The sequence below is a fragment of the Carcharodon carcharias genome, chromosome 7, assembly GCF_017639515.1.
Source record: "Carcharodon carcharias isolate sCarCar2 chromosome 7, sCarCar2.pri, whole genome shotgun sequence".
In the NCBI taxonomy this organism is placed as follows: domain Eukaryota; kingdom Metazoa; phylum Chordata; class Chondrichthyes; order Lamniformes; family Lamnidae; genus Carcharodon; species Carcharodon carcharias.
This window is the reverse complement of record NC_054473.1, coordinates 105,538,053-105,563,990: the sequence shown is the minus strand read 5'-3', so window position 1 is coordinate 105,563,990 and position 25,938 is coordinate 105,538,053. Positions and strand designations below refer to the sequence as shown.

At 42.7% G+C, this 25,938-nt stretch overlaps 1 protein-coding gene across 1 annotated transcript in view; it reads left to right on the top strand.

The window, feature by feature from the left end:
* The window catches only part of LOC121280281 (transmembrane protein 64-like), a 51,301-nt gene extending 25,968 nt beyond the window's left edge, over window positions 1-25,333 (top strand). The window contains exons 2-3 of the mRNA XM_041192103.1: window positions 11,083-11,238; window positions 23,834-25,333. Coding sequence (XP_041048037.1) covers window positions 11,083-11,238; window positions 23,834-24,010 — 333 coding nt within the window. The 3' untranslated portion in view covers window positions 24,011-25,333. The remainder of the gene's footprint in view (window positions 1-11,082; window positions 11,239-23,833) is intronic.
* The last annotated feature ends 605 nt before the right edge of the window (window positions 25,334-25,938 follow it).

The following is a 25,938-nucleotide window of genomic DNA, read 5'->3' as shown; positions in this document are numbered from 1 at the left end:
TCTGCCTTTTGTCTCATTAGTTTGCCAGATACTTTATCCCTCGTGGTAGAGACTGTTACAAGATCTTTCCTCCCATTAACTCCTTGCTAATCTGATATCTTTGGAATGTTTATAGTGTCCTCCACTGTGAAGACCGATGCAAAAATTTAAATTATCTGCCATTTCCCTGTTCCCCGTTATCAATTCTCCAGTTGCATCCTCCAAGGGTCCCACGCTCACTTTAGCCACTCTTTTTTTTATATACCCGTAGAAACTCTTGATATTTTGTTTTTATATTTCTTGCCAATTTACTTTCATAATGAACTTTCACTCTCTTTGTGAGCTTTTTAGTCATCCACTGCTGGTTCCTAAAAAATTCCCAATCCTCTGGCCCACCACTAGTTTTCACCATTTAGTATGCCTTAGTTTTTGATTGGATACTCTCCTTGACCACCTTTGTTCACCACAGGTGGTTCATCCTTCTCAGCGAGTCCTTCTTTTTGACCAGGATAAATTATTGCTCAGCATGATGAACTATCTGCTTAAATGTCTGCCAGTGACCCTCCCTTAGTCTTTTCCCAGCTCACTTTAGACAACAGTTTCTTCATACCTCTGTAATTACCCTTATTTAAGTTGAAGACACTGGTTTGAGATCTGAGTGGCTCGCCCTCAAACTGAATTTGAAATTCTTCCATGTTGTGATCGCTACCCGCTACAGGATCCTTAACTATGATATCTCTTATTAATCCTACTTCATTATACATTACTAGATCTAAAATAACCTGTTCCTAGGTAGATTCTGCAATGTATTGCTCTAATGTACTCTACAAATTCGTCTTTCATGCAGTCTGTGCCCTCGTTGAAGGAAAAAAGTGACAGAATGGAATATTACAAAAAATTAATTATTTTTTTAATCTCTAAGAATTATATAGTACTTGTAGGAATGAGACATAATACTTTGTTTCCTTTCTGGGCCAGAGAGGTTAAATGACATGCATGAACAAGAATCATTTTGTTAGAAGAGTACTTGCACTATTAGTTATGAACCCTATTTTTCTGTCATGAGTTCAATGAGCAATTAATGTGCAAATCCAGCAGGCTCCTAAAATTAACAGTGGGCTAAGGACGAGATGATTTTTGTGCAAAACAAGTGGTGGAGCGGTGAAAATCGACTGACAAGTTCTGGAGGTTCACAAATCAAGCTGTATCTCTTTTTCCCCTGAACTTGCTGTCCACTTTACACATTAATAACAATGTGTGTTATTAACTTGCCATTACTTTTCCAGGAAGACTTGGCTCATTATCTTAATGGGAGGCATTTGTGGTTGTTAAGTCTTATTGAGCCACACTGTAAGGTGTTCGCTCAGGGCTGTGAAACAAATGGACTACAGATATAGAGGAAGGTACTTGCCCCAGATAATGTAATAAAGTTGTAAGAAATTAATACTCCACTTCTGTCCTGAGTGTCAAGGTCAAAAGCTTAATGTGAGTGTATATAGCAGCACACAAAAAGCTTGAGGACATCATAGACCTTTTCTTTTTATGACTTTTGTGTGCATACAGTACTGAAACCAACTAAAGCAAGCGGTGTTTAATATAGTGTTGGAAAAATTTGTCTCCTTTTCAAAGCTAGTTATTTGCTTTGAGTTTCAGAGTGTGTTGGCTAATCACAGCCTCAGTTGACAGCTCTTATGTAATGCACACAATTCACTGCCAAGACCTTAAAGAGATTAGTCAGCCAAGGGAATGCATTGGCAGATTAGCAGCAAGAGCTGCTGAATATTCATCCTTATGGACCTGACTTTGCATGTTATACAGTAATATGATTCTGCCAGTGTAGTGTCCATATTCAGCCCATGCTTCATATCATTGTGTTCTGAATGGTAGGGGTTCTGTCAGCAAAGCCACAGTAATAAATTACTTTTAAGGATCAGTGATTGAAATGCATCAATCATGTGGCAGTAGGACCTGCAAACATCACTGAAATAATGACCAGATAAGCTGTTTGTAGTGATGTTGAGGGATGAGTGTTAGTCAGGACACTGATAAGAACTCTCCTGCTCTTTTTCGAATTAGTGCCATAAGATCTTTCACATCCTCCTGAGAGAGCAGATGTGATGTTGGTTTAATATGTCATCGAAAAGACAACACCTCCTGCAGTGCAGCAGCCCCTCCCTCTGTACTGTGCTGGAGAGTAACCCTGGATTATGTGCTCATGTCCCTCTGGGATTTGAACCCACAAAATTCTCACTCAGAGGTGACTGTCACAGAGTATCAGATAAGACAATTATTTCACCAATTATCAGACAAATGCAATAGAAGTTTGTGGACTTGTGCAATGGGGTCGAAACAAAGGCTTCAGAATTTATGGCCGGAATTTTACATCCCTCAGGAATAAAGTGATGGAGCAAGTGTAAAATGGGTGGCATGGTGGGGAAGGGGGAGTTGTGCCCATTACCTAATCCTCTTCGGTGAAATTTTACCAGCAGTGGAGTAGGCATTGGATGGCCCAAAGCGATCTCCTCCTGCTGCCGTGGCTCTTTTACCTGCGCTGGAGGTGTCCACGGCATGTGGCAAGGTAAACCCTGGTAGTCTGACTGCAGGCTCTTGGGGGCAGGGAGGGGGCCTTCCAGTTCAGGGCTTCCTGTGCCCAACAGAACACACGGTCCCAGCAGTCAGGGCTATCCCTGCTTGTCCCTCCCTCCCGGCTTCCTGATCGCTGCGCCTTCTCCCTCCCTGTCTCCTCCCTCACTGGGGTCTGCCAGACCGACCCAATGGAACTGGCCCACTTACCTGTTTATGTTGCCTCCACCTCTGTTCCTTGTCAGGGATTGACTGCAGTTCCAACAGTGGCCACCAATCCTGGTGGCTCCCGGGACTGGACAGTCTGATTGGCTGGCAGCTCTTTTAGGTGGGACACCCTCCAACATGGAAGTGGAAGCCAAAACCTCAGGCAATTAACTCTAATGATCATAAAATCCAGCCATGGCTTCCTGGCCTGATGGAGGTGAGTTGACCTCTGACTTCATAGATCATGGGTGGGGCCACTTATTTGTGAAAATTTCCAGCCAATATTTCACAAGGAAAAGACTGGAGAATGGGGGAATATTAAATGGATGCCATGATGGTAGTGACTGTGCCTCCTGTGAGTCATCCTGCCATCTGCCTTCTGATAGGATACGAGATCCCACTTCTGAGAATGGAGTATAATTGCACTGTAATTGGAGTGAGGGCTGGGAAGTGTTACGACACAGCAGCTGGTAAAGGCTGAGTTGTTTAAATCCCAGAGAGAAACATGAGCAACTGTCATAACCTATATTTTCAATTGGTATGTTTTGAGATGCAGCTCTGAATTCAGGAATAAGACCATCGAACCTCAAAAGGTTTTTTTATGTAAAACTAAATTAAACATTTATTAATTTAACAACAAATTAAACATACACAGGTCTACAAGTTATGGGCATAATAATTTTTAAACAAATCCCCAAATTAATCACTCCCAGGTAAATCTTCACCAAGGCAGCAATAACTCATTTACTTTAAACAGACACCAAGCAGAGCACAATTGATCTTACAAATTCAAAATGTGGTCCCTTGCAGTTTGGTTCCTTTGCAGACATAGTTATAGGACTTACAGGCTGCTTAGATCTTACATTTTCTGACCTGCACATACAAAAGTCCTTTCTGTTTATACCTAACCTTCCCTTTGAATATAAACTCTCATTGTATCACTAGATCTTTGAGCTCCACTTCTAACAATAAAAAACCCCTTTCATAGCACCAATTTTATTAGTAATATAAACACATTGCTTGGTGTCTCCTAGCTAGGTGCAAGATTTTACTCCCTACTTCTGAGTGGTTTATTCAACAAATGCAAATATACTCCTTACCTTCTAGCCTTCCGTTTATCTAATTAACATCTCAAACTACTATACATCAAAGCACCCAGTCTAGCTGGCTTCAATCCAATTAAACTATACACAGACATAGACCCTACTACAAGTCCAATTTAAAAATAATTTCCAATAACATTATACACATTAATATCTCTTCATGACTGAAGTAGAATAAATCTTAATCCTGAGACAGAGGTGGAAGTCTTCTTTGAACTGGAATGAATATAATGAAACCAGCAATGGGATGTAGGGGCATTTGGTGAGAGGCACATTGCCACTCTGCACTTCTAACTTTACCTATTACCCCTTTATGAACACCAAGTTTCAGCTTTTGAAGTAAGTGGTGTGTCAAATGGACTGTTCAGGGAACAGCAATGATGAAGTGCTATTAATGGGCCAGACTGTTCACTGAATTCATGAAAGCTGACCTCATTACTATGGGAATTTGGTCAGTTAATGCATGACTTTCTTACATTTTCTCCCAGTGAATATCTTTATCCTTTGGCTTGGATCTCCCCTGCTACTGATCCTGATCAGATACTCGGCTCACTCCCAGAACTGTTCTGTACTGATTAACCTCTAGGTTCATTTCTGAAATCCCACAGCAAATTGAGTCATTAAATCCATGAGCTGATTCCAACCCCAGTCATCCACCCCCTCACCATGTGTCTCACTAGCTTCTCAAGTTTAAGATGAAGAACTCATCATTAAATAACTGCCCAACAGAGTGTCATGTTGGCGCCTGTAATAAAAGTAAACCAGTGTTGCAATGTTTATATAATTATTTAAAATCTGATTTCACCAGGGACAAATTAGGAAACTAGAAACAGCCCCTCAAGCATGATCTGCCATTCAATTGGATCATTGCTGATCTGTAAGCAACTCCATTTACCCGCCTTTGAACTATGTCTCTAGATACACCTACGCAACAAAAATTTCATTCTGAACTGTTTCTTTGTCACAAAATGGCATCACTGACCCTTGCTAGAATGTGAGAATGCAGCCTTAGGTGAATCGAGTATTAATTAACAAATGGGGAGTTTGAATCATTGTTTAGAAAAAGTGTGTTTCTAACCACAATAACACCTTAGTCTTTTTTGAAAAGAAAGGATATTTTGGCGATACTGTGAACCAGCATATGGTCTGACAGCCTGATTAGATTATATCACATTATTATAAAATATTCATTGTTCTCAGGTTTCCTTGGTCATATTTTAACAAGGCAGCATTTCAAATATTGCTTCTTTAATAGTGCCTTAAACACAATGGGGTAGAAATTCTCAAAATGGGCAGTATTGTATTTGGCAACTTGTATAATACCTGATCCAATATTTAAATTCATTAATGTGATTTCAATTGGATATCAGACAGGACATATAATTAGCAGCCAATGCAATGAGTTCCAAGCTGATGGCTCCCTAAAACCAACTCTAAACTGATTAGTTAACTATAACTTGTCTTTCGCTGATTGGCCTTCACACCACAGTATCAAAGTAAGTGTATGTGGTTCTTGTTCTGCAAAACTAGCTGAAGGGCTGCTATTAATTATGTGCATGGATGTTGAGGAGAGGCATGCAGCAAAGCATAAAATGCAAGGTGAAACTTTGACTGTACCTCACCAATAATTCGGCAAATCCTAGGTAGGTGGGGTGTAGAATTTATTCCAGACATGCTGTAAGAGTAGGCCATTCGGCCCCTCAAGCCTGCTCTTGGCTGATCTACCTCAGCGCCATCTTACCATACTATCTCTTGATGTCATTGGTATGTAGAAATTTACCAACCTCTGCTTTGAACATATTCAATGACTGAGCCTCTGCAGCCCTCTGAAGTAATTCCTCCTCATCACAGTCCTATATGGTCTACCTCTTATTCTGAGACTTTGTCCCCCGATTCTAGATGCCTCCCCCCCACCCCAACAACAACAACCAGGAAATCTTCTTCCTGCATCTACCCTGTTGAGCATTGGAAGAATACACTTCAGTGAGGTCACCTCTCATTCTTCTGAACTCTAGAGAATACAAGCCCAACCCCTTCAACCCTCGTTCCTGGAACTGTTCCACCATCCCAGGAATCAGTCTGGTGAACCTCCACTGCAATCCTTCTATGGCCAATATATCCTTCTTTAAGTAAGAAAACCGAAACTGCACATTGTGTGGTCTTACCAAGGCTCTATACAACTGCAGCAAGACCTTACTCTTGTACTCAACTCCTCATGCAATAAAGGCTAACACACCATTTGCCTTCCTAATTGCTTGTTGCACCTGCATGTTAGCTTTCGGTGACTTATGAACAAGAACAGAGAAGCCCCTTGACTATATCTGTACCTTGCTGTGTGTCCCCAACCGCCCATCATCTCCATGGGCATACTGGCAGACAAAACTGACCAGAGAGTCAGATTTTTAGCTGGGTTCAGCAGTGTTTCCCTGAGTGGAATTTCCTCCTCATCTCACAGATATGCATCCAAAGTATTTGGCAGAGAGTTTGAACAAATATTTTGTATCCACCTTCACAGTGGAAGACACTAGAAGTATCACAATAATGGTAGAAAATCAGGGGACAAAAATGGAGTGAGGAATTTAAAACCACCATTATCACTAGAGAAAAATGCTAGGCGAACTTCTGGAACTAAAGGCTGACAAGTCTCTTGGGCCTGATGGCCTACTGTCTTAAAAGAAGTGTCTGCAGAAATCAGGTGCATTGGTAGTAATCTTTCAAAATTCTTGAGATTCTGGGAAGGTCCCAACAGAAAAGAGAGAGAGACAGAAAGCAGGAAACTGTAGGCCAGTTTGCCTAACATCTGTCAATGGGAAAATGTTTCAATCCATTATTAAAGATGCTGTAGCAGGGCATTTAGAAAATCATAATATAATCATGCATGGTTTTATGAAAAGGAAGTTGTTTTTGACAAATTGATAGTGCAATAAGTCAGATGGATAAAGGGAACCAGTAGATGTAGTGAATTTGGATTTCCAAAAAGCATTCAGTAGGGTGCCGCATAAAAGGTTACAGCATAAGATAAGAGCCCATGGTGTTGGGAGTGATATATTAGTATAGATAGAGAATTGGCTAACAGGCAATATAAGTCAGGATAATGTAGTAATTTTCATATTGGAAGACTGTAACTACTGGGGTACCACAGGGATCAGTGCTGTGGCCTCAACTATTTACAAACTATATTAATAAAAAATATGAATTCTTGCATTTATATGGTGCTTTTTAATGCTTTACAGCCAATGAAGCACTTTTGAATGTAATCACTGTTCTAATGTACGAAATGACTTGGATGAAGGGACTGACTGTATTGTAGCCAGGTTTGCTGATGATACAAAAGTAGGTGGGAAAGGAAGTCTACAAAGGGATATAGATAGGCTAAGTGAGTGGGCAAAAATTTGGCAGATGGAGTGTAATGTGGGAAAATGCGAGATTGTCCACTTTGGCAGGAAGAATAGAAAAGCAAAGTATTAAGTAAATGGAGAGATACTGCAGAATGCTGTGGTACAGAGGAATCTGGATGTCCTCATATGCCAAATGCAAAATGTTAGCTTGCAGATACAGCAAGTGATTAGAAAGCAAATGGAATGTTGGCCTTTATTGTAAGGGAAATGGAATATAAAAGGAGGGAGGTTTTGCTGCAACTGAACAGGCAATCTGTGAGACTGCACCAAGATTACTACATATTTAAGGAGGGATTAAGGAGGGATTCATTGAAGGCAGTTTAGATAACACTTATTTCATTGATTCCTGAGATGAAGGAGTTTTCTTATAAGGACATGTTTGCACAGGATTGCCAAGGATTAGGGGCACAGAAAGAGACCATTCAGCCCAACCTGTCCATGCTGAAGTTCCTGCCCCATTCAATCCTCCTCCTCTAAATCTACTATCCTAATCCTCTTCTCCATCATGTGCTTGTCCCTTAAATGAATTTAAGTATTGCTGAAAAAAAGAGACAGTTTTTGTCAAAGCTTTTCGTCTTGCACTCATCAGGACAATTCGCAAGAAAATGCCAACATCAGGGGAAACAGCATTATTTATACTGTATGAGAAAAGAGTAGTGATTGGTTGGAAAGTGGGCTCTGATTGGTAGAGGAGTTGCCATGGGGGATGCACCAGTTGATGGTGGCTGACAGATAACTGCTAAGCATTGTTTGAGATTTAAACCAAGCAGCTTGACTCTGATTGGTCAAGACATTGCCCTGGGGGATGAGCCAGTGAATGGTTGTCACATTTTGTTTAGCTGAAACAGGAACAATGTATGTACATGTTCTTTCTGTCTGCAAAGAACAGGGCCCTATGTATTAATATATGTAGCTTCCAGTACACACAAATGTGCCACACTGCGAGCCCAACTAATGATCTTAAATTAGTTGTCAGCATAATTCTTAGTGCGTTGAGGATTATTTAGCAAATGTTGTCCAATCGTGGAATAATATCTAATGTTGGACACCGTGTTTTGAGTTTTGCAAGCATGGGTTGGTTGGTTACGGTCTGTATCCTGCCCATTGCAAACAGCAGCTGAGACATGCTGTTTGATATGATCTGCTAGTCTTTGGGTCGTATGGCCCACATACCTAGCATCACACTGGTACTAAAATTCATATACCACATTACTCATTTGTGTGATAGGTAGAACATCTTTTTGGCTTGTTAGTATCATCCCGTTATTGGCGAATACCAATCGTATTGCTACTGCATAGTAGCAGCATGAAACAGCTAGCTTCATTTGTTGCTCAAATTTTTGAGATACTTTGCCATTCCAGGGTAATCTGAGGTAGACTGGGCACTTTTCAGGGCTGAAAGTGACAGCCTTTGGCCAGTTCATGAGTTTGCGTGACATAATGCCAATGTCAGGGGAAATAACAACTTTATACTGTGTGAGAAGAGAAAAAGAAGAAAAGTGATTGGTTGTCATGAAATGATCTGATCAGGGTAGCCATTATCCCACAGGATGTCTTTGATGCGCCCCTTTTCAGCATGGTGAGCAAATGGCTCGGGCCCTGTTCTTTGCAGACAGAAAGAACATGGAAACACATTGCACCTGTTTCAGCTAAACAAGATAAGTGACAGCCATTCGCTGATTCATTTCCTAGGGCAATATCTTGACCAGAGTCAAGCTGCCTGGACTGTCAGTACCATCAACTGATGCACTCTCCATGGCAGTGCCTGTACCAATTAGAGTCCACTTGGCAACCAATCACTTTTTCTCATACAGTATAAAGTTGTCATTTCCCCAGACATTGGCATTATGTTGCGAATTGTCCTGATGAGTGCAAGAAGAAAAGCCTCGACAAAAAATCTTTTCTCTTCAGCAATGCGTAAGTTCCTTAATACCAAACGACCAAATGAATTTAAACAATTCACTTCAAACTTTACCTGTAGTAGTGAGTACTACATTCTCAACTCTATCAAAACCTTTCATTATTTTAGGTCACCTATTAGGTCACCCCTCAGTCTTCAAGAGACGCAACCTGTCAATTATTTCCTGAAAGGTTGAGGTTGGGCCTATACACATTGCAGTTTAGAAGAATGAGAGCTGATCGTACTGAAACAAATAAGGTTCTGAGGGGATTTAACAGGGTAGATGTTGAGAGAATGTTTCCCCTCCTGGGGGAGTTTAGAACTAGAGGGAATTAGTTTCAGAATAAGGGGTCACCCACCATTTAAGACAAAGGTGGGGAAGAATATCTTCTCTCATAAGGTCGTGAATCTTTGAAATCCTCTACTCTAGAGAGCAGTGGAGACTGAATCGTTGAATATTTTCAAGGCTGAGTCAGACAGATAGCCAACTTAATCCCAAAGAGATGTTCTTTCTGCTGTTATGACTGGGATGGGAGGAGTGCACAGTTGATCTAGCCCCACTACTCCACAGGTCATATAATTAGTTTAAAAGTTCAATTTACTCACCAAAAATGGCCAATTGTTTACCTTCACTACTGGTACCCAGAATAAAAGAGACTTTAATCAGATTTCTTTCAATAAAGAAAAAACTTATTAGTTTATTATAAAACCAGTCTTGTCAAAATGAAAGGCAAAGCTTATCAACATGCAGTAAGGAATATGAAATTATACTAATTACTCTCTCAAGATACCCTAAGTCTCTCACACACACACACACACACACACACACACACACACACATAAATAAAAATAGGAATGAAGGAACTAAGCCAAAGGTTAAAAGTCTATGATTCAAAGGCAAAGGATAGACAGTGGAGCTCTTGAAATGGCATCTGGGTTATGCGGTTGGTCTCTCAGCACTGATCCACGAAACAATCAATGACTCTGGCACTGCTTTCCAAGCGGACTCATGGAATACTCGAGGGTACTTTATTCCAGCATGTAGAGCATCTCAGGAGCAGCTATATTCACTTGCATCTGTGGACTGACTCTAGACTGCAAAAGGCTGCTGTCTTCCTTCTCAAGCAGTTGGTCCTTCTCTTCTCAGCCATAAAACCCATGTGATGCAACCCACCCACCTCTCCTCCTTTGTACACAGTTCACCCAGGTCAAGAGGTTGACAGTTTTTTTTTCAACTGCCTAATTACCCTTTCTTGTAAAATAATGCTTTTTCCAGGAATAGCAATCAGAGTCTTGCATTAACCCTTTAAGGGACAGTGTCTTTTAAAACACAAATTCTTTTGAATGTCCTGTGTCCTTGTAGGTGAGCTATTTTGTGTGATTAAGATGTTCATGACACTGCGTTTGGAGGATGGTCACTAACTCAGTAAAACTGAAGGAACACCTAAACCACCAGGTAAAACTGTATGAGGAATGTTACTGGTTGTGATAGCTATTATGATATCAGATATCAGAAATAGTTATGAGAGAAGTCTTAGTTTCACTGGATCCCAACACCACAGCAAAGGGGCAGTGAGGAATATCTTTGGCTCCATTTCCATTTATTTCCACTCTATTTTGGGTTCCCATAAGCCTTCTCTCCGCCAACTCCGTTACTGGAACATGTGTGTGAAGGGAAGGAGGAGGCCTCTGCAGAGATATTAAGCATGTCAGGTAACACACAGGAGGTCCTCTGTGTCATGCAGAGCTACACCGAAGTGGGCAAAGCTCATGTTTTCAGGCAATTCACCTGGGGAAGGAGAGCCAAGAATTGATCATTTGACATAAGGTTGATTGCCGTAAATTAATACAACAATGTTTAATAACACTTAACTTGTAAATGGTAACTCTTGTCTTTGGGTGTTCCATTTAGATCAGTAAGTTGGAGACGGTACAATATTTGGCAACCTCCACTATAGGTCTGTTGCCCTCTCAGATCCTCAACTCTTACCTGGGCAGCACAGTTAGGACCTTGGAAGATGTGGTGAATCATCGAGGTGTGGAGGGTTACTTGGCATTTGCACTACAGGTAACAGAATCTATCCAACAAATTAAAGAGCAAATTAATTTTTTAAAAAGTGTGCGAAGGAACTGCCCCATTTATTATGGTAAAAACAGAAGCTGCTACATTTAATATATGTTCATTTCCTGGGCCCTGCTCTTCTCACTATCCACTCACTCTTCCTCCCACTCCATCCACTCACTTTTCCTCACACTCCATCAACTCCTCCTCATAGAACCATAGAAAAGTTATGGTGCAGAAAGACACCATTCGGCCCATTGTGTCTGCACCGGCCAAAAAGAGAAAAAAAGAAACTAGCCGCTTATTTTTAATCCCACTTTCTAGCACCTGGTCCATAGTCTTGCAGGTTACAGCACTTTAGGTACAGATCCACGTACCTTTTAAATGAGCTGAGTGTTTCAGCCTCAACCACCACCTTAGGAAGTGAATTCCAGACACCACCATCTTCTGTGAAAAGATTTTCCTCACGTCCCCTCTAATCCTACCAATCATCTTAAATCTGTGCCCCCTGGTAATTGACCCCTCAGCTAGGGGAAACAGGTCTTTTCTGTCTACCCTATCTAGACCCCTCATAATTTTGTACACTTCAATTAGGTCACTTCTCAGCCTCTTCTGTTCTAAGGAAAACAACCCCAGTCTATCCAATCTCTCCTCATAGCTGCAATTTTCAAGCTCTGGCAACATTCTTTTAAATCTCCTCTGCACTCTGTCCAGAGAAATTACATCCTTCCTGTAATGTGGTGACCAGAACTGTACACAAAATTCCAGTTGTGGCTTAACCAGCATTTTAAACAATTCCATCATTACATTCCTTTTGTATACAACACCTCACCCAATAAAGGAAAGCATTCCATATGTTTTCTTTACCACCTTATCTCCCTGTCCTGCCACCTTCAGGGACCTGTGGACACGCACTCAAAGGTCTCTCACTTCCCATTTATTGAGTATTGCCTTGCTTTGTTTGCCTTCCTCAAATACATTACCTCACACTTTTCCGGATTGAATTCCATTTGCTACTTTTCCACCTGCTCAACCAAACCATTGATATCATTCTGGAGGCAACATCTGTACTCTTCACTATCAACTACAAGGCCAATTTTTGTGTCATCTGCAAATTTCCCAATCATGCCTCCAACATTTAAGCCCAAATTATTAATATATACAGCAAAGAACAAAGGCCACAACACAGAGCCCTGTGGAACACTGCTGGAAACAACTTTCCATTCACAAACATCTGTTGACCATTACAATTTGGCCAGAATTTTACCTTCGACATGCAGGCGCACGCCCGACACGCACGACCGAATGTAATATGACACGCGATGACATTGGGTGTGCATACTGACGTCATCGCTCACTTGCGTAATATTTTGTTCAGTGGGTGCATGCCGGATTGGCTGCACGCCCGCCAATAATTGAAAGCCCTATTAAGGCCATTAATTAGCTCATTAACTTCAAATGTACACTGCGCATCCAACCTAATGGTTGACGGGCAGGCAAAAAGGCCCAAAGGAAACCTCATCCACGAACGGGATAAGGTTTCCGAAAGCGTATACAAATTAAATAAAAACTTTCTTTTGACATTAAAAACATGTCCCATCTCATGTGGCACAATTGCTGAGCCAATTTTGAATCCAACCTGCCACCTTCCCCTGTGTCCAATGGGATCTCACTTTCCTGACCAGTCTGTGACGTGGGACCGTCTCAAATGCCTCACTAAAATCTATGTAGACAACATCCACTGCACTACCCTCATCAATCCTCTTTGCTACTTCCTCAAAAAATTTGATTAGGTATGATACAATCTCCCCATAACGAAACCATGCTGACTATCCCTAATCAATCCATGCCTTTCTAAGTTTATCCTGTTTCTCAGAATTGATTCCAATAATTTGCCCACCATCTAAGTCAGGCTGACCGGCCTATAATTTCTGGCCATTCCCGCACACCCTTTTTAAATAATCATACAACGTTCACATACCTCCAATCCTCTGGTACCTTGCCTGTATCTGGTGAGGATTGTGAAATGATCCTAAGAGCACCTGCTATTCCCCCCCTGGCTTTCTTTAACAGTCTGGGACATAATCCAACTGGCCCTGATGATTCATCCACCTTCAAGCACGCCAGTCCCTCCATTACTTCCTCTCTCACTATGCTTTTGTATCTAATATTTCACACTCCTTTAAATAGAAAGTCTGCATCATCCCTCTCCTTAGTGAAGACAGGACAGAATCATCCCAAATTTGCACTAAATGCGATAGCGGGCAGCAAAAAGGACATTTTACCCGCTGGCTGCAGTGGCGGCTTTTCACGCTGTATCATTCGCTTCCCGCTTCATTAATTATTCAACCACATGAAACACGCCATCTCGCTGGCGGGCAGCCTCTGAATCATCTGCCATGCCGTTACCTCATCTTGCCCTTACACCAGGCGCCACATCTAAACTGCAGCCGCGCACACAGTTCTCAATGCTTGCAGCCCAGGACTGCACCAGTGAAGACATGGCACTGAAAGTCATTAAGAGTTCAGTGACCCATCACTGGAATGCCTTTTGGAGGCCCACTGTGATGTCTTCCATCCCCGCTCTGGCTGCAATAATAATAGGAGACTTCAGTTATCCTAATATCAACTGGGATTCAAACAATATAAGGGGCACTGAGGGAGAAAAATTCATGCAGTGTGTCCAGGAATATTTTTTCAACCAGTTAGTGACAAACGCAACGAGAGGAGATGCAATTTTAGACCTAGTCTTGGGGAACGAAGAAGGGAAGTGGGTGAAGTGACAGTTGGCGAACATGTCGGGGATCACAATTCAGTTAGATTTAGCATTACCATGGAAAAGGACAGACTTAAGGCAGGAGTAAAAGTCTTGAGCTGGGGGAAGGCAAATTTTGCAGAAATGAGAAGGGACTTGGCTGAGGTGGACTGGACAGCACTGCTGGATGATAAAACTGTGGAAAATCAGTAGGAGGCACTAAAAATGGAGATCCTAATTGTACAACGTAGACATGTCTCCTACAAAAATAAGAGTGGTACTGCCAAATCTAGACCCCCCTGGTTGTCTAGAAGAATACAGGGGAAGATCAAACAGAAAAAGAAAGCATACAATAGGTACAAAGAACTAAGCACTGCAGATAGCCTAGACAAATATAGGAAGTGCAGGAATGAAGTAAAAAAGGAAATAAGGAAATCCAAGAGAGGGCATGAAAAAAGATTGGCAAGTAAAGTTAAAGATAACCCAAAGATGTTTTACCAATACATTAATGTTAAAAGGTTAGTTAAGGAAAAAGTGGGACCTATCAGAGATGAAGATGGAAACTTATGTGTAGATGCAGAGGCTGTGGGAAGGGTTTTGAATGAATATTTTGTCTCCATGTTTACAAAGGAAAGGGAGGATGCAGATATAGTAGTCCAAGAGGAACTCTGCGAGATATTGGACAGGATAGTCATAAAGAGAGAGGAAGTACTCGAAGGGTTGAAATCCTTGAAAGTTGATAAGTCACAAGGGCCAGATGGATTGTTTCTGAGGCTGCTGAAGGAAGTCAGGGAGGAGATAGCAGATGTTCTGAGGATGGTTTTCCAATCTTCACTAGATACAGGGGAGGTACCGGAGGACTGGAGAAATGTAAATGTAGTTCCATTGTTTAAAAAGGGATCAAAGGAAATACCAAACAATTATAGGCCAGTTAGTCTTACATCGGAGGTGAGCAAATTAATAGAATCAATCCTGAGAGATAGGATTAACTGTCATGTGGAAAGGCATGGACTAGTCAGGGATGATCAGCATGAATTTGTTAAAGGAAGGTCTTGCCTCACAAATTTGATTGAATTCTTTGAGGAAGTGACAAGAAGGGTTGATGAAGGTAGTGCAGTGGATGTTGTGTACATGGATTTCAGCAATGTATTTGACAAGGTTCCACATGGCAGTTTGGTCAGGAAAGTAAAAACCCATGGGATTCAGGGTAATGTGGCAAACTGGATAAAAGATTGTTTTTGTAACAGGAAACAAAGGGTAATGGTCGATGAATGCCTTTGCGAATGGAAAGATGTCTCAAGTGATGTTCCCCAGGACTCGGTGTTGGGACCCTTGCTGCTTGTGTTATATATTAACGACTTGGATGTGAACGTGGGGGGCACGATTGAGAAATTTGCAGATGATAGAAAGATTGGCCAAGTAGTGGAGAGTGTAGAGGATAGCCATAATCTCCAAAACGATATAGATGGGTTGGCGATAAAATGGCAGATGGATTTTAACTTAGAGAAGTGTGAGGTCATACATTTAGGGAGGTGAAACAGTTACACAATAAATGGGTATATACGAAGAGGGGTAGATGAAGTGAGAGTTCTTGGCGTACAAGTACACAGGTCCCTGAAGGCAGCAGTTCAAGTAGACAAGGTTTTAAATAAGGTATATGGAATGCTCTTCTTCATTGGCAGAGGTATAGAAAATAAAAGTAAGGATGTAATGTTGGAATTGTATAAAACACTGGTGAGGCCACAACTGGAGTATTGTGTGTAGTTCTGGTCACCACATTACAGGAAGGATGTAATAGCTCTGGAGAGAGTGCAGAGGAGGTTTACAAGAATGTTGCTAGAAAAGTGTAGCTACGAGGAGAGGTTGGGGTTATTTTCCTTAGAACAAAGAAAGCTGAGAGGTGACTTGATTGAGGTGTACAAAATTATGAGGGGAATAGATAGAGTGGACAGGATTAAATTGTTTCCCCGGTGGAGAATTCTAGAACCAGGGGACATAGATTCAATATAAGTGGCAGAAGGTGTAGGGGGGACATGAGGAAGAGCTATTTTACGCAGAGGGTAGTGAGTGTCTGGAATTCGCTGCCCAAGTTGGTGGTAGAAGCAGAAACTCTAAACTCTTTTAAAAATTACCTGGATCTGCACTGTAAGCTGCAGGGCTATGGGCCGGGTGCAGGAAGGTGGGATTAGAAAGGGCACCTGGGTGTCCTCGGGCTGGCATGGACAAGATGGGCTGAATGGCCTCCTTCTGTGCTGTAACTTTTCTATGGTTCTAAGAGGTCCAGCAATCTCACCGCTCCAGCTTGGGGGCGGTGGCACTGGGGGTCAGGGTAAAAGTGGCCACCTTATCACTCTAAACTCATACATTCACAAGGCCATCACACATTCACTGGCATCTCACTCACTGCCAGCTCAAAGGACATCACCATTAACTCTCTCACACACACCTCACCTCCTCTGGAGACTCTCCTCAGCCCTCACCATCTTGAAGCCATTTGCACAGATCAACATGTGTCCCCACACACACCCTGGGATACCCCCATTCTCCAGTAATGCCCCTGCCCTGCAGCCTCTTCCCTTGCCTGAGGAAACTTTTCCCCCATTACAGCCTTAGCCCTGCAGCCATTGAAAAGCCAACCCCACCTTATGGCTGGTCTGGTAGGTATGCCCCCCTAAAAGTGATTTTTTTTTAATTGTTCATGAGATGGGGCATCACTGGCTAGGCCAGCATTTATTGCCCATCTGTAATTGCCCTTGAGAACTGGGTGGCTTGCTAGGCCATTTCAGAATCAATCACATGTAGGCCCGCCAGACCAGGTAAGGATGGCAGATTTCCTTCCCTAAAGGATATTCGTGATCCAGATGAACAACAATTGACACAAAAATAAAAACAAAAATAGCTGGAAAAACTCAGCAGGTCTTACGGCATCTGTGGAGAGGAATACAGTTAACGTTTTGAGTCCGTATGACTCTTCATCAGAACTCCTGATGAAGGAGAGTCATACGGACTCGAAACGTTAACTGTGTACCTCTCCGCAGATGCTGTTAGACCTACTGACTTTTTCCCAGCTATTTTTGTTTCAGATTTCCAGCATCCGCAGTATTTTGCTTTTATCTTATTGAACAACAATTGACAATGGCTTCATAGTCATCATTAGACTTTTAATTCAAGATTTTTTATTGATTTCAAATTTCACCTTCTGATGTGTGATTCGAACTCAGGACCCCAGAACATTACCCTAGGTCTCTGGATTGCTAGTCCAGTGACAATACCACCGTGCCACCACCTTCACGCTGCCTGATGGCCATGAGTGCCACCCAAAGCAAGGAAGGCAAACAAACCTCAAAGTCCTGAGCAAAGTGCAGCTCGCCAGGTGCACATCATTTATGTACAGTTGTGAAACACATCGGTGTTCAGTCACACCAACATGCTCAGATGATCCAGCATTGGGGTAATGATTCCAGCGAACAGGGCTTATAATGATACACTGATGTATTAAAATGAAGTTCCCCATGTCCGACGGCAGGAAAGGCAGTCTGCCATTGACGGGCAGAGCGGACAGTCGCAAACTGGATTCACGACGGCATGAAACCGATTTTTGGCCTTCCTGCCATATTGTTCACTCATGCCCACCATGATGCCTGATGCCAATGGGCATGGGAAATTGCACCCAGAGACAGTACTCATTGAGAACCCTGCCCACATCTTCAGCATGAACACACAAGTTACCACGTACATCCCTGATGGGCCCTACCCTTTCCTTTGTTATTCCCTTAATGTACTGGTGAAACATCTTTGTTTTCTTTGATTATACCTGCCAATATTTTCTCATATTCTTTGTTTTCCTAATTTCCTTTTTACTTCACCTCTGTACTGTCTATACTCCTCTAGGCTTTCTACAGTATTAAGCTTTTTAAGACTGTCATAAGCTTTCTTTTTCTGTTTTATCTTACCCTGTATGCTTCTAGATAACCAGGGGGCTCTATATTTGGCAATACCACCCTTTTTCTTTGTGGAGACATGTTTACACTTTGAATACCTCCCACTGTTTTGACACAGTTTTTCCTTCTAATAGCTGTATCCAGTCTACTCTCACCAATTCACCTCTCAGCTTTGTAAAATTTGTCTTCCCCCAATTTAGAACTTTTACCCTGTTCTATCTTTGTCCTTTTCCATAATGATGCTAAATCTAACTGTATTATAGTCACTATCTCCAAAATGGTCCCCCACTGCTAATTCATCCACTTGCCCAGCTTCATTTCCTAAGACTAAATATAGAATTGCACCCCTTCTCATTGGGCTTGTTACATGCTGCCTGAAAAAGTTCTCTTGAATGCAGTTCAAGAATTTTGGGCCCTCTGTGCCCTTCAAACTGTTTGTATCCCGGTTGATATTAGGGTAGCTGAAATCCCCAGCGATTACTGTCCTATTGTTTCTGCACTCAAAAATTTGCCTGCATATTTGCTCTTCTAACTCCCACTATTTGGAGGTCTACAGTACTCTCCTAGCAAAGTGGCTGCCCCCTTTTTATTCCTGAGCTTAACTCATTTGGTGTTTCATTTGGTATATCATCCCTACTCATAGCTATAATTTATTTTTTAACCAATTATCCCACACCCCCACCTCTTTTATCCCCCTCTCTATCCTGCCTGAAAACCCTATATCTAGGGATGTTGAGCTGCCATTTTTGCCCCTCTTTAAGCCAAGTTTCCGTTATAGTGATGATATCATGCTGCCGCATATCTATCTGTGCCCTCAGCTCATCAGCTTTATTTACTATACTCCTTGTTTTTACATATACACCTTTTTAACACTGTCAAATTCCTGTGCTGTATATTTTTTAACTGTGCTTCTTCAGTCTTTTAGAGTCACCCACTAATTTCCTGTTCCCTACTCGGAATTTACCCTCAGGTTCCCAGCTTCTTGCCAATCTAGTTTAAACCCCACCCCCCAACAACACTGGCAAATCTCCCTGCAAGGATATTCGTCCCAGTCCTGTTCAGGTGTAGACTGTCCGACTTGTACAGGTCCCACCTTCCCCAGAACCAGTCCCAATGCCTCTGAAATCTGATGCCTTCCCTCCTACACCGGTTTTCCAGCCATGTGTTCAATCACTCAATTGTCCTATTTACATACTCACTTGGATGTGGGACTGGGAGCAGTCCTAAAATTACTGCTTTAGAGATCCTGCTTTTCAATCTCCTTCCTAGCTCCCTGAAATCTGCTTTCAGGACCTCATCCCTTTTCCTACCAAAGTCATTGGTACCAACGTGGACCACAACCTTTGGCTGATCACCCTCCCCCAGAAGAATGCCCTGCAGCCGCTCCGTGACATCCTTGATCCCGACATCAGGGAGGCAACATACCATCCTGGAGCCATGTCAATGGCCACAGAAATGCCTGCCTGTTTCCCTAACTAACAAATTCCCTATCACTACTGCACTTGCCCTCTTCCTCCTCCCCTCCTGTGGTCACTATCCTGTGGTCACATGTGGTGCCACAAACTTGGCTATGACTGCACTCCACTGAGGAACCAACACCCGCACCAATATCCAAAACGGAAAACCGATTGGCGAGCAAGGTCCAGGGACTCCTGCACTATCTGCCTAATTCTCTTGGGCTGCCGGGCGCACACCAGTCCCTTGCTGCCTCCAGGTTCCTAAGCTGTGATGTGACCGCCTCTTTGAACATGTTATCGACGTAGCTCTCAACCTCGTGGATGCACCACAGTGACTCCAGCTGCCACTCAATCTCCAAAATCCAGAGCTCAAGATTCTGCAACTGGTGACATGTACTCTCTCCAATGTGTTCACATCCTTCCTATAATATAGTGTCCAGAACTGTACACAATATTCTAGCTGAGGTCTAACGAGTGTCTTATATCATTCAGCATAATTCCTTTCTCTTGTATTCTATGCCCCTATTAATAAATACTATATGTTTTATTAACTGCCCTCTCCACTTGTCCTGCCACCCTCAATGATCTATGTACATATACACCCAAGTCTTTCTGCTCCTGCACCCCCTTCTAAATATCACCTTATTTTATGTTGTCTGTCCATGTTCTTCCTGCAAAAATGCATCATCTCACACTTCTCTGCATTGAACTTCATCTCCACTTATCTGCCCACTCCACCAACTTGTCTATGCCCTTTTGAAGTTCTACACTGTCCTCCTCACAGTTCATAATACTCCCAAGCTTTATATCATTCGCAAACTTTGAAATTGCCCCCTGCACACCAAGATCTAGATCATTAATATATATCAGGAAAAGCAAGGGTCCCTGGGGAACTCCACTACAAACCTTCCTCCAGCCCGAAAAATATCCATTGACCATTACTCCCTGCTTCCTATTTTTCAGCCAATTTTGCATCCAAGTTGCTACTGCCCCTTTTATTCCATGAGCAATAACTTCTCTCACAAGTCGGTTGTGTGGTACTGTGCCAAATGCCTTTTCAAAGTCCATGTACATCACATCAACAGCCATTACCCTCATCAACCTTTTCTGTTACCTCTTCAAAAAACTCCAGCAAGTTAGTTAAACAGGATTTCCCCTTTAGAAGTCCATGCTGGCTCTTCCTTTTCAACCAATATTTTTCCATGTGACTACTAACTCTATCCCAAATAATTCTTTCTCGAATCTTGCCCCACCCCTAAAGTTGAACTGACTGGTCTTTAATTGCTGGGCTTATCCTTACAGCCTTTTTTGAACAAGGGCATAATGTTTGCAATTCTCCAGTGCTCTGGCACCACTCCTGAGTCTAGGGAAAACTGCAAAATTATGGCCAGTGCCTCTGCAATTTCTACTCTCACTTCCTTCAATATCCTTCAATGCTTCTCATCCAGTCCTGGTGTCTTGTCAACTTTAACTACTGACAGACTATTCAACACTTCCTCCTCATCAATTTTGAACCCTTCCAGTGACAGAGTTTCCACTACTTATGGTGTGTAAACCTGAAAGTAAACTTCAAGATGATATTCCTTATGCAGTAAATTCAAAGCTACCGATGCCCTCAAAAGGTTAACCAAGAAATATCTGCAGGTACTTGTTGCATAGGATAATTGATGTCCATTATAATTAATGTAAAAACTGCAATTAGAAAGCTAGCTTTTGAAAGGACCGATCAAGTCTAAACCCAGCCTCATAATATGACACATCCTTCATCATCTCTGGGTCAAAGTCCTAGAACACCCTACACAATGGCACTGAAGGATCACCACCACTTTTCAAGGGTAACTAAGGATGGTCAATAAATGCTGGATTTGCTAGCGATGCTTACATCCAGCCCATGTCCAAATGCAGCAAGGCCTGTACAATATCTAGGCTTGGGCTGACAAGTGGCAGGTAACATTTGCGTCACACAAGTGCCAGGCAATGACCATCTCCAACAAGATAGAATCCAACCATCGCCCCTTGATGTTCAATGGCATTACCATCACTGAATCTCCCACTATCAGCATCCTGGGGGTTACCATTAACCAGAAACTGAACTGGATTGGCCATTAAATACCGTGGCTACAAGAGCAGATCAGAGACTAAGAATTGTACGACGAGTAACTCATATCCTGACTCCCCAAAGCCTGTCCACCATCTACAAAGCACAAGTCAGGAGTGTGATGGAATACTCCCCACCTGCCTAGATGGGTGCAGCTCCCACAACACTCAAGAAGCTTGACACCATCCAGGACAAAGCGGCCGCTTGATAGGTACCACATCCACAAACATTCACTCCCTCCACCACCGATGCACAGTAGCAGCAGCGAATACCATCTACAAGATGTACTGCAGGAATTCACCAAGGCTCCTTAGACAGCACCTTCCAAACCCAGACCACTACCATCTAGAAGGGCAAGGACAGCAGATAGATGGGAACACCACCATCTGGAAGTTCCGTCCAAGTCACTCACCGTCCTGACTTGGAAATATATCGCCGTTTCTTCACTGTCGCTGGGTCAAAATCCTGGAACTCCCTCCCTAACAGCACTGTGGGTGTACCTACACCCCATGGACTGCAGTGGCTCAAGAAGGCAGCTCATCACCACCTTCTCAAGGGCAACTAGGGATGGGCAACACATGCTGGCCCAGCCAGTGAAGCCCACATCCCGTGAATGAATATAAAAAAAACCCCAAGAACGAGTACAAAACATTATATTTTTGAAGTGTAGACTCACAAAAGAGATCAAATCCTGCAGTTTTCTTGGCTCACGGCTGTTCACTGCAGCTTGTAGCTTGGCTGACTGGTATTTAAAATGAGAGGGTGTGAGTCTTAATGGTACAATTGAGTTCAGTTCATCAACCTATGGCAGTGATATTATAGACCAAGTGCACCAATTTCAGCCCACATCCTTGACAGACTGGCTGCTCCATTCAGCCCTGTTTTTTGTGAACCATTGATTGAGCTGAAATCTATCATTCTTCCGTCTGCTTCACTTACATTCCACCAATGGGAGGCGGACTCTCCAAATGGGAGGTGGGGTTTTCTCATTGGGAGGCGGGGCTAACTCAGCATGGGGCAGGACTATCCTACTGCAGGAGGATCTTCCATTAAGAGGTGGGGCTTCAATTGGGTGAGCGGGGATTCTCAGTTCCCACACAATTAGTGAAAGTTTTCTGTTAATTGAATCAATTAATCCCATAGTTTTATTCCTGAAGTTGAAATCAGGAGGTCAGAGTGAGAGACTGTAAGTGGAGACTGGACATCCTGCACTCTGTGAGCAACATTCTCACAATGGTCCATGCACCAAACACTGAGTTTGTGACCCTCAGGGAAACATGGCCATTTTGTAAGGATTCCATTTTGGCTATTCATTGAAGTGTAGCTCTGCTCTATTTATTAATTCCTGGAGATGATCACCAATGGTGTTTCGCACAGAGTGATAACTATTTGTAGTCTTCCTGTGAAGTGGGGTTCAAGGGTGAAGTACCAGTCAGCCAAGATGTAGAGATGTAATTCAGTCTCCATTTTAGAAGCACATACTCTGTTCTCATATCACGCTTCCATTATAAGTTCCTATGTTCACGTTTATAATAAGAGGTGACTGTATAAAACTAGGCACTAGTATTACACTTGCCAGCAGTGATGAGCTAGAGCGTCTTGATTGGGAGGAGGGTGTAATTGCAGTGTAACAAGTTTACATAGACATTTACCATTGTGAAGGTGGACACAGCTTAATAATGGCAAATGCCTTCGAGTTTTTGTAACATATTTTTCAACATGTTAAAATGGTTTCATTTTGATACAATTATTCACAGGAGGATGATGTTTTATTGTCCCCATGAGGTAAATGCCTTCTTACTTCTACAAATATTCAACATCTTCCTGGTGTTAAAGATAACCCTCAACATTCCCTACTGATCATATGGGTAAGAGAATTGTGGACTGCAGTAGTTGGCCAAACAGGCCTGCAGATCCCAGCTTCAACCTTCGCTGGTGTTTGGTTCAGGAATCTGAGGTGGAGCTAAAATTCTCCTCCATACCCCATTGTGCCAAGGGAACAGGAAAGTCTCAGCTGATTACTATCCACTGCCCCCTGATGGAAATTGTGCGATGCACAGAATTCAGTTGAGGCTGCAATTGGGCAAGGCTGCGATGACCCTTGTGGTTGAATAGCCAGCTTGTATTTTCCATCCAAGTTTCCACGCAAAGGGTGCCTGTGGAAACTGTACTCAACAGAGGTGGGGAGGGGGGAGACAGGGATGGAGGATGAGAATGAGAAGTGTCAAAGAACTCAAATTAACTTTTTTTGCGATTGATACCTGTGTACTTAGACAGGTGAATCAAACCAAGCGAAATAAAGTCTCTTCACAGGATTAAACACGGACCTGTTATATCTATTTCTGTCTAGATCTTCATCAGTGTTGTCATGATGCTATACTTTGTGCACCGAGCTCGTCAGGAACTGAACAAGACCATCGAGGCACACAATGCCAACCAGCCAGAGTGTGAAGCTCTCCTGTACAATGAGAATGACATACACAGCACCAAAATAACTGATGTTCCACTAGACATGGACCTCGTGTGACCAGCAAAGTTCAACAAGTTGCACTGAAATATGAAAGCTGATGTGCACCTGGTGTGGAAGGGGTAGGTGAGACGTGAGGTGGCAGACATTCCCATAATGAATGGCCATCAGCATACCCGTTGTTGGGTGCGGCAGATCTGTGGGTTAACAACTGGATTGGGTATTGATACTGGAGAGTCCTTCTTTGAAGGTGAGCAGCAGAAAAGGACCTGTGGGCACAGCTGAAAATGGACTATATGCTGGTGCTTGCTAATTTTTGAATTAAAAGCTTCTGGATGACTGGTGCAGGATGACAAGAGGTACTGCACTTCTCGTGAAATGTGAACACATAGCTGTGTGGCCACTGTTCTCATAGGATGGGGTCCATGCCCAGCATTAGGAGTGGTCAGTCTTATAGTTGGTAATCGAGCCTGTACTGTGCTCGGTCAATAGGGATTTTTCTGCCCATGGGAACAAAAAGGGCTCTGCTGAAACTGTTAGCGAATTCACTGAAGGTGATGTGGAAATGTATGCACAATACTATTGGAGTGGAGAACCATCTGGCTCAACAGATTGGTGCCTTACTCTTTTAGCTCTGGGAACTGGAGCTGAATCCGGCTTTGAGTAGTGGGATTAAAAACACCTCGCCGCCACTGCTTGTAAAAACTCTATATGGGTGCCTACCCAGTTTCATCGGGGCTTGAGCTCAAGGCGCAAAATGGCCTTGTACAAATGTGACAATCTTGATCAGATTATCAATATGAGCAATGTGGAAAATGAAAAAATGGTTCATTGGGGACCCTCCTCCAGTTTCTAACCCAGGTTGTAACAACCCTGCGAGTTTTAGGTGGAATGTTGTAAAGGGAGGTTCACTCTGCCTCTAAGCACTCCAGTCCGTGTATTGCAGACCTGGTTGCTCAACACTCCCATCCATCCATCCTTCCAGTCCACAACTAGCTTCTGGGCAATCTCATCCAGACTTCATGATAAACACTGCCACTCATTTGGTGATGACTTCACTTCTAACATTTTTAAGAATAGCTTCTCATACTCAGTGGCCACAATGCGTGCGGTGGACAATAGCTACTAAATTAAAAGTGCTGCACTTTGTTGCAGCAGCCAATAATGAAGGTTTAATTTACAGTAATGAAATGCTGAGTATTTGCAGTGTCTGCCTGGAGCCAGTTCTAGGTCGTTGCATCGATTGGGAGAGCCTCTTTGGAACAGTTACCTTCAAAGGTCCTTAGGCTTCAGTAAACCTGGTCAAAGACTTAACAGAAGCATAGCTTTTTGTAAAAGTGCCTGACGTTTTCTATTGATATTGATCATGACACCAGCAATGTTTCCAGAGAATCAAATAAATACATTTTTTACTTCCTATGTCTGATTTAACCCTTTAACAGGTGATAACTCTGATAAGTTCAGTACTGTCCAGACAAACCTTTAATTTTCACTTCATACTGTGACACTGAATCCCAGGATTGCTGCAGGATGTGAATGACGCTATGGAAATGAAAGTCTTCCCTTCTCACTTAATACTTAACTATCAATAGGACCTGACACCTCCTATTTTGTGCAGATGGAGATTCCCTGTCAGTTAAAACAGCAGCACTATGCCAGGGCTGAGCGAACTTCATAATGGCAATCTGATGCACTTTCAAAGATGTGCAGGGATCTGTGGCTCAAGGTGGGTGGGGGGATGGGGGCAATGGGGGGATTTCTATGTCAGTTCTCTGATTGGTGGTGGGGTCAGGAATAGAGCTATTGTGTTCTATTATGGGGCCACTCCTTTTTCAGTTCTCTGCCCAAAAGCAGGTCTGACATCCACTGTGGGTAGGGCAAGGAGCAGATCCCGAAAACACCCCAGCCGCAATAGGGATCAATCAGATCCACTTTGGCCGTCCAGCCAGCTGAGCTACTGGCTTCCTAAGGAGTCTGAGTTGCTGTGA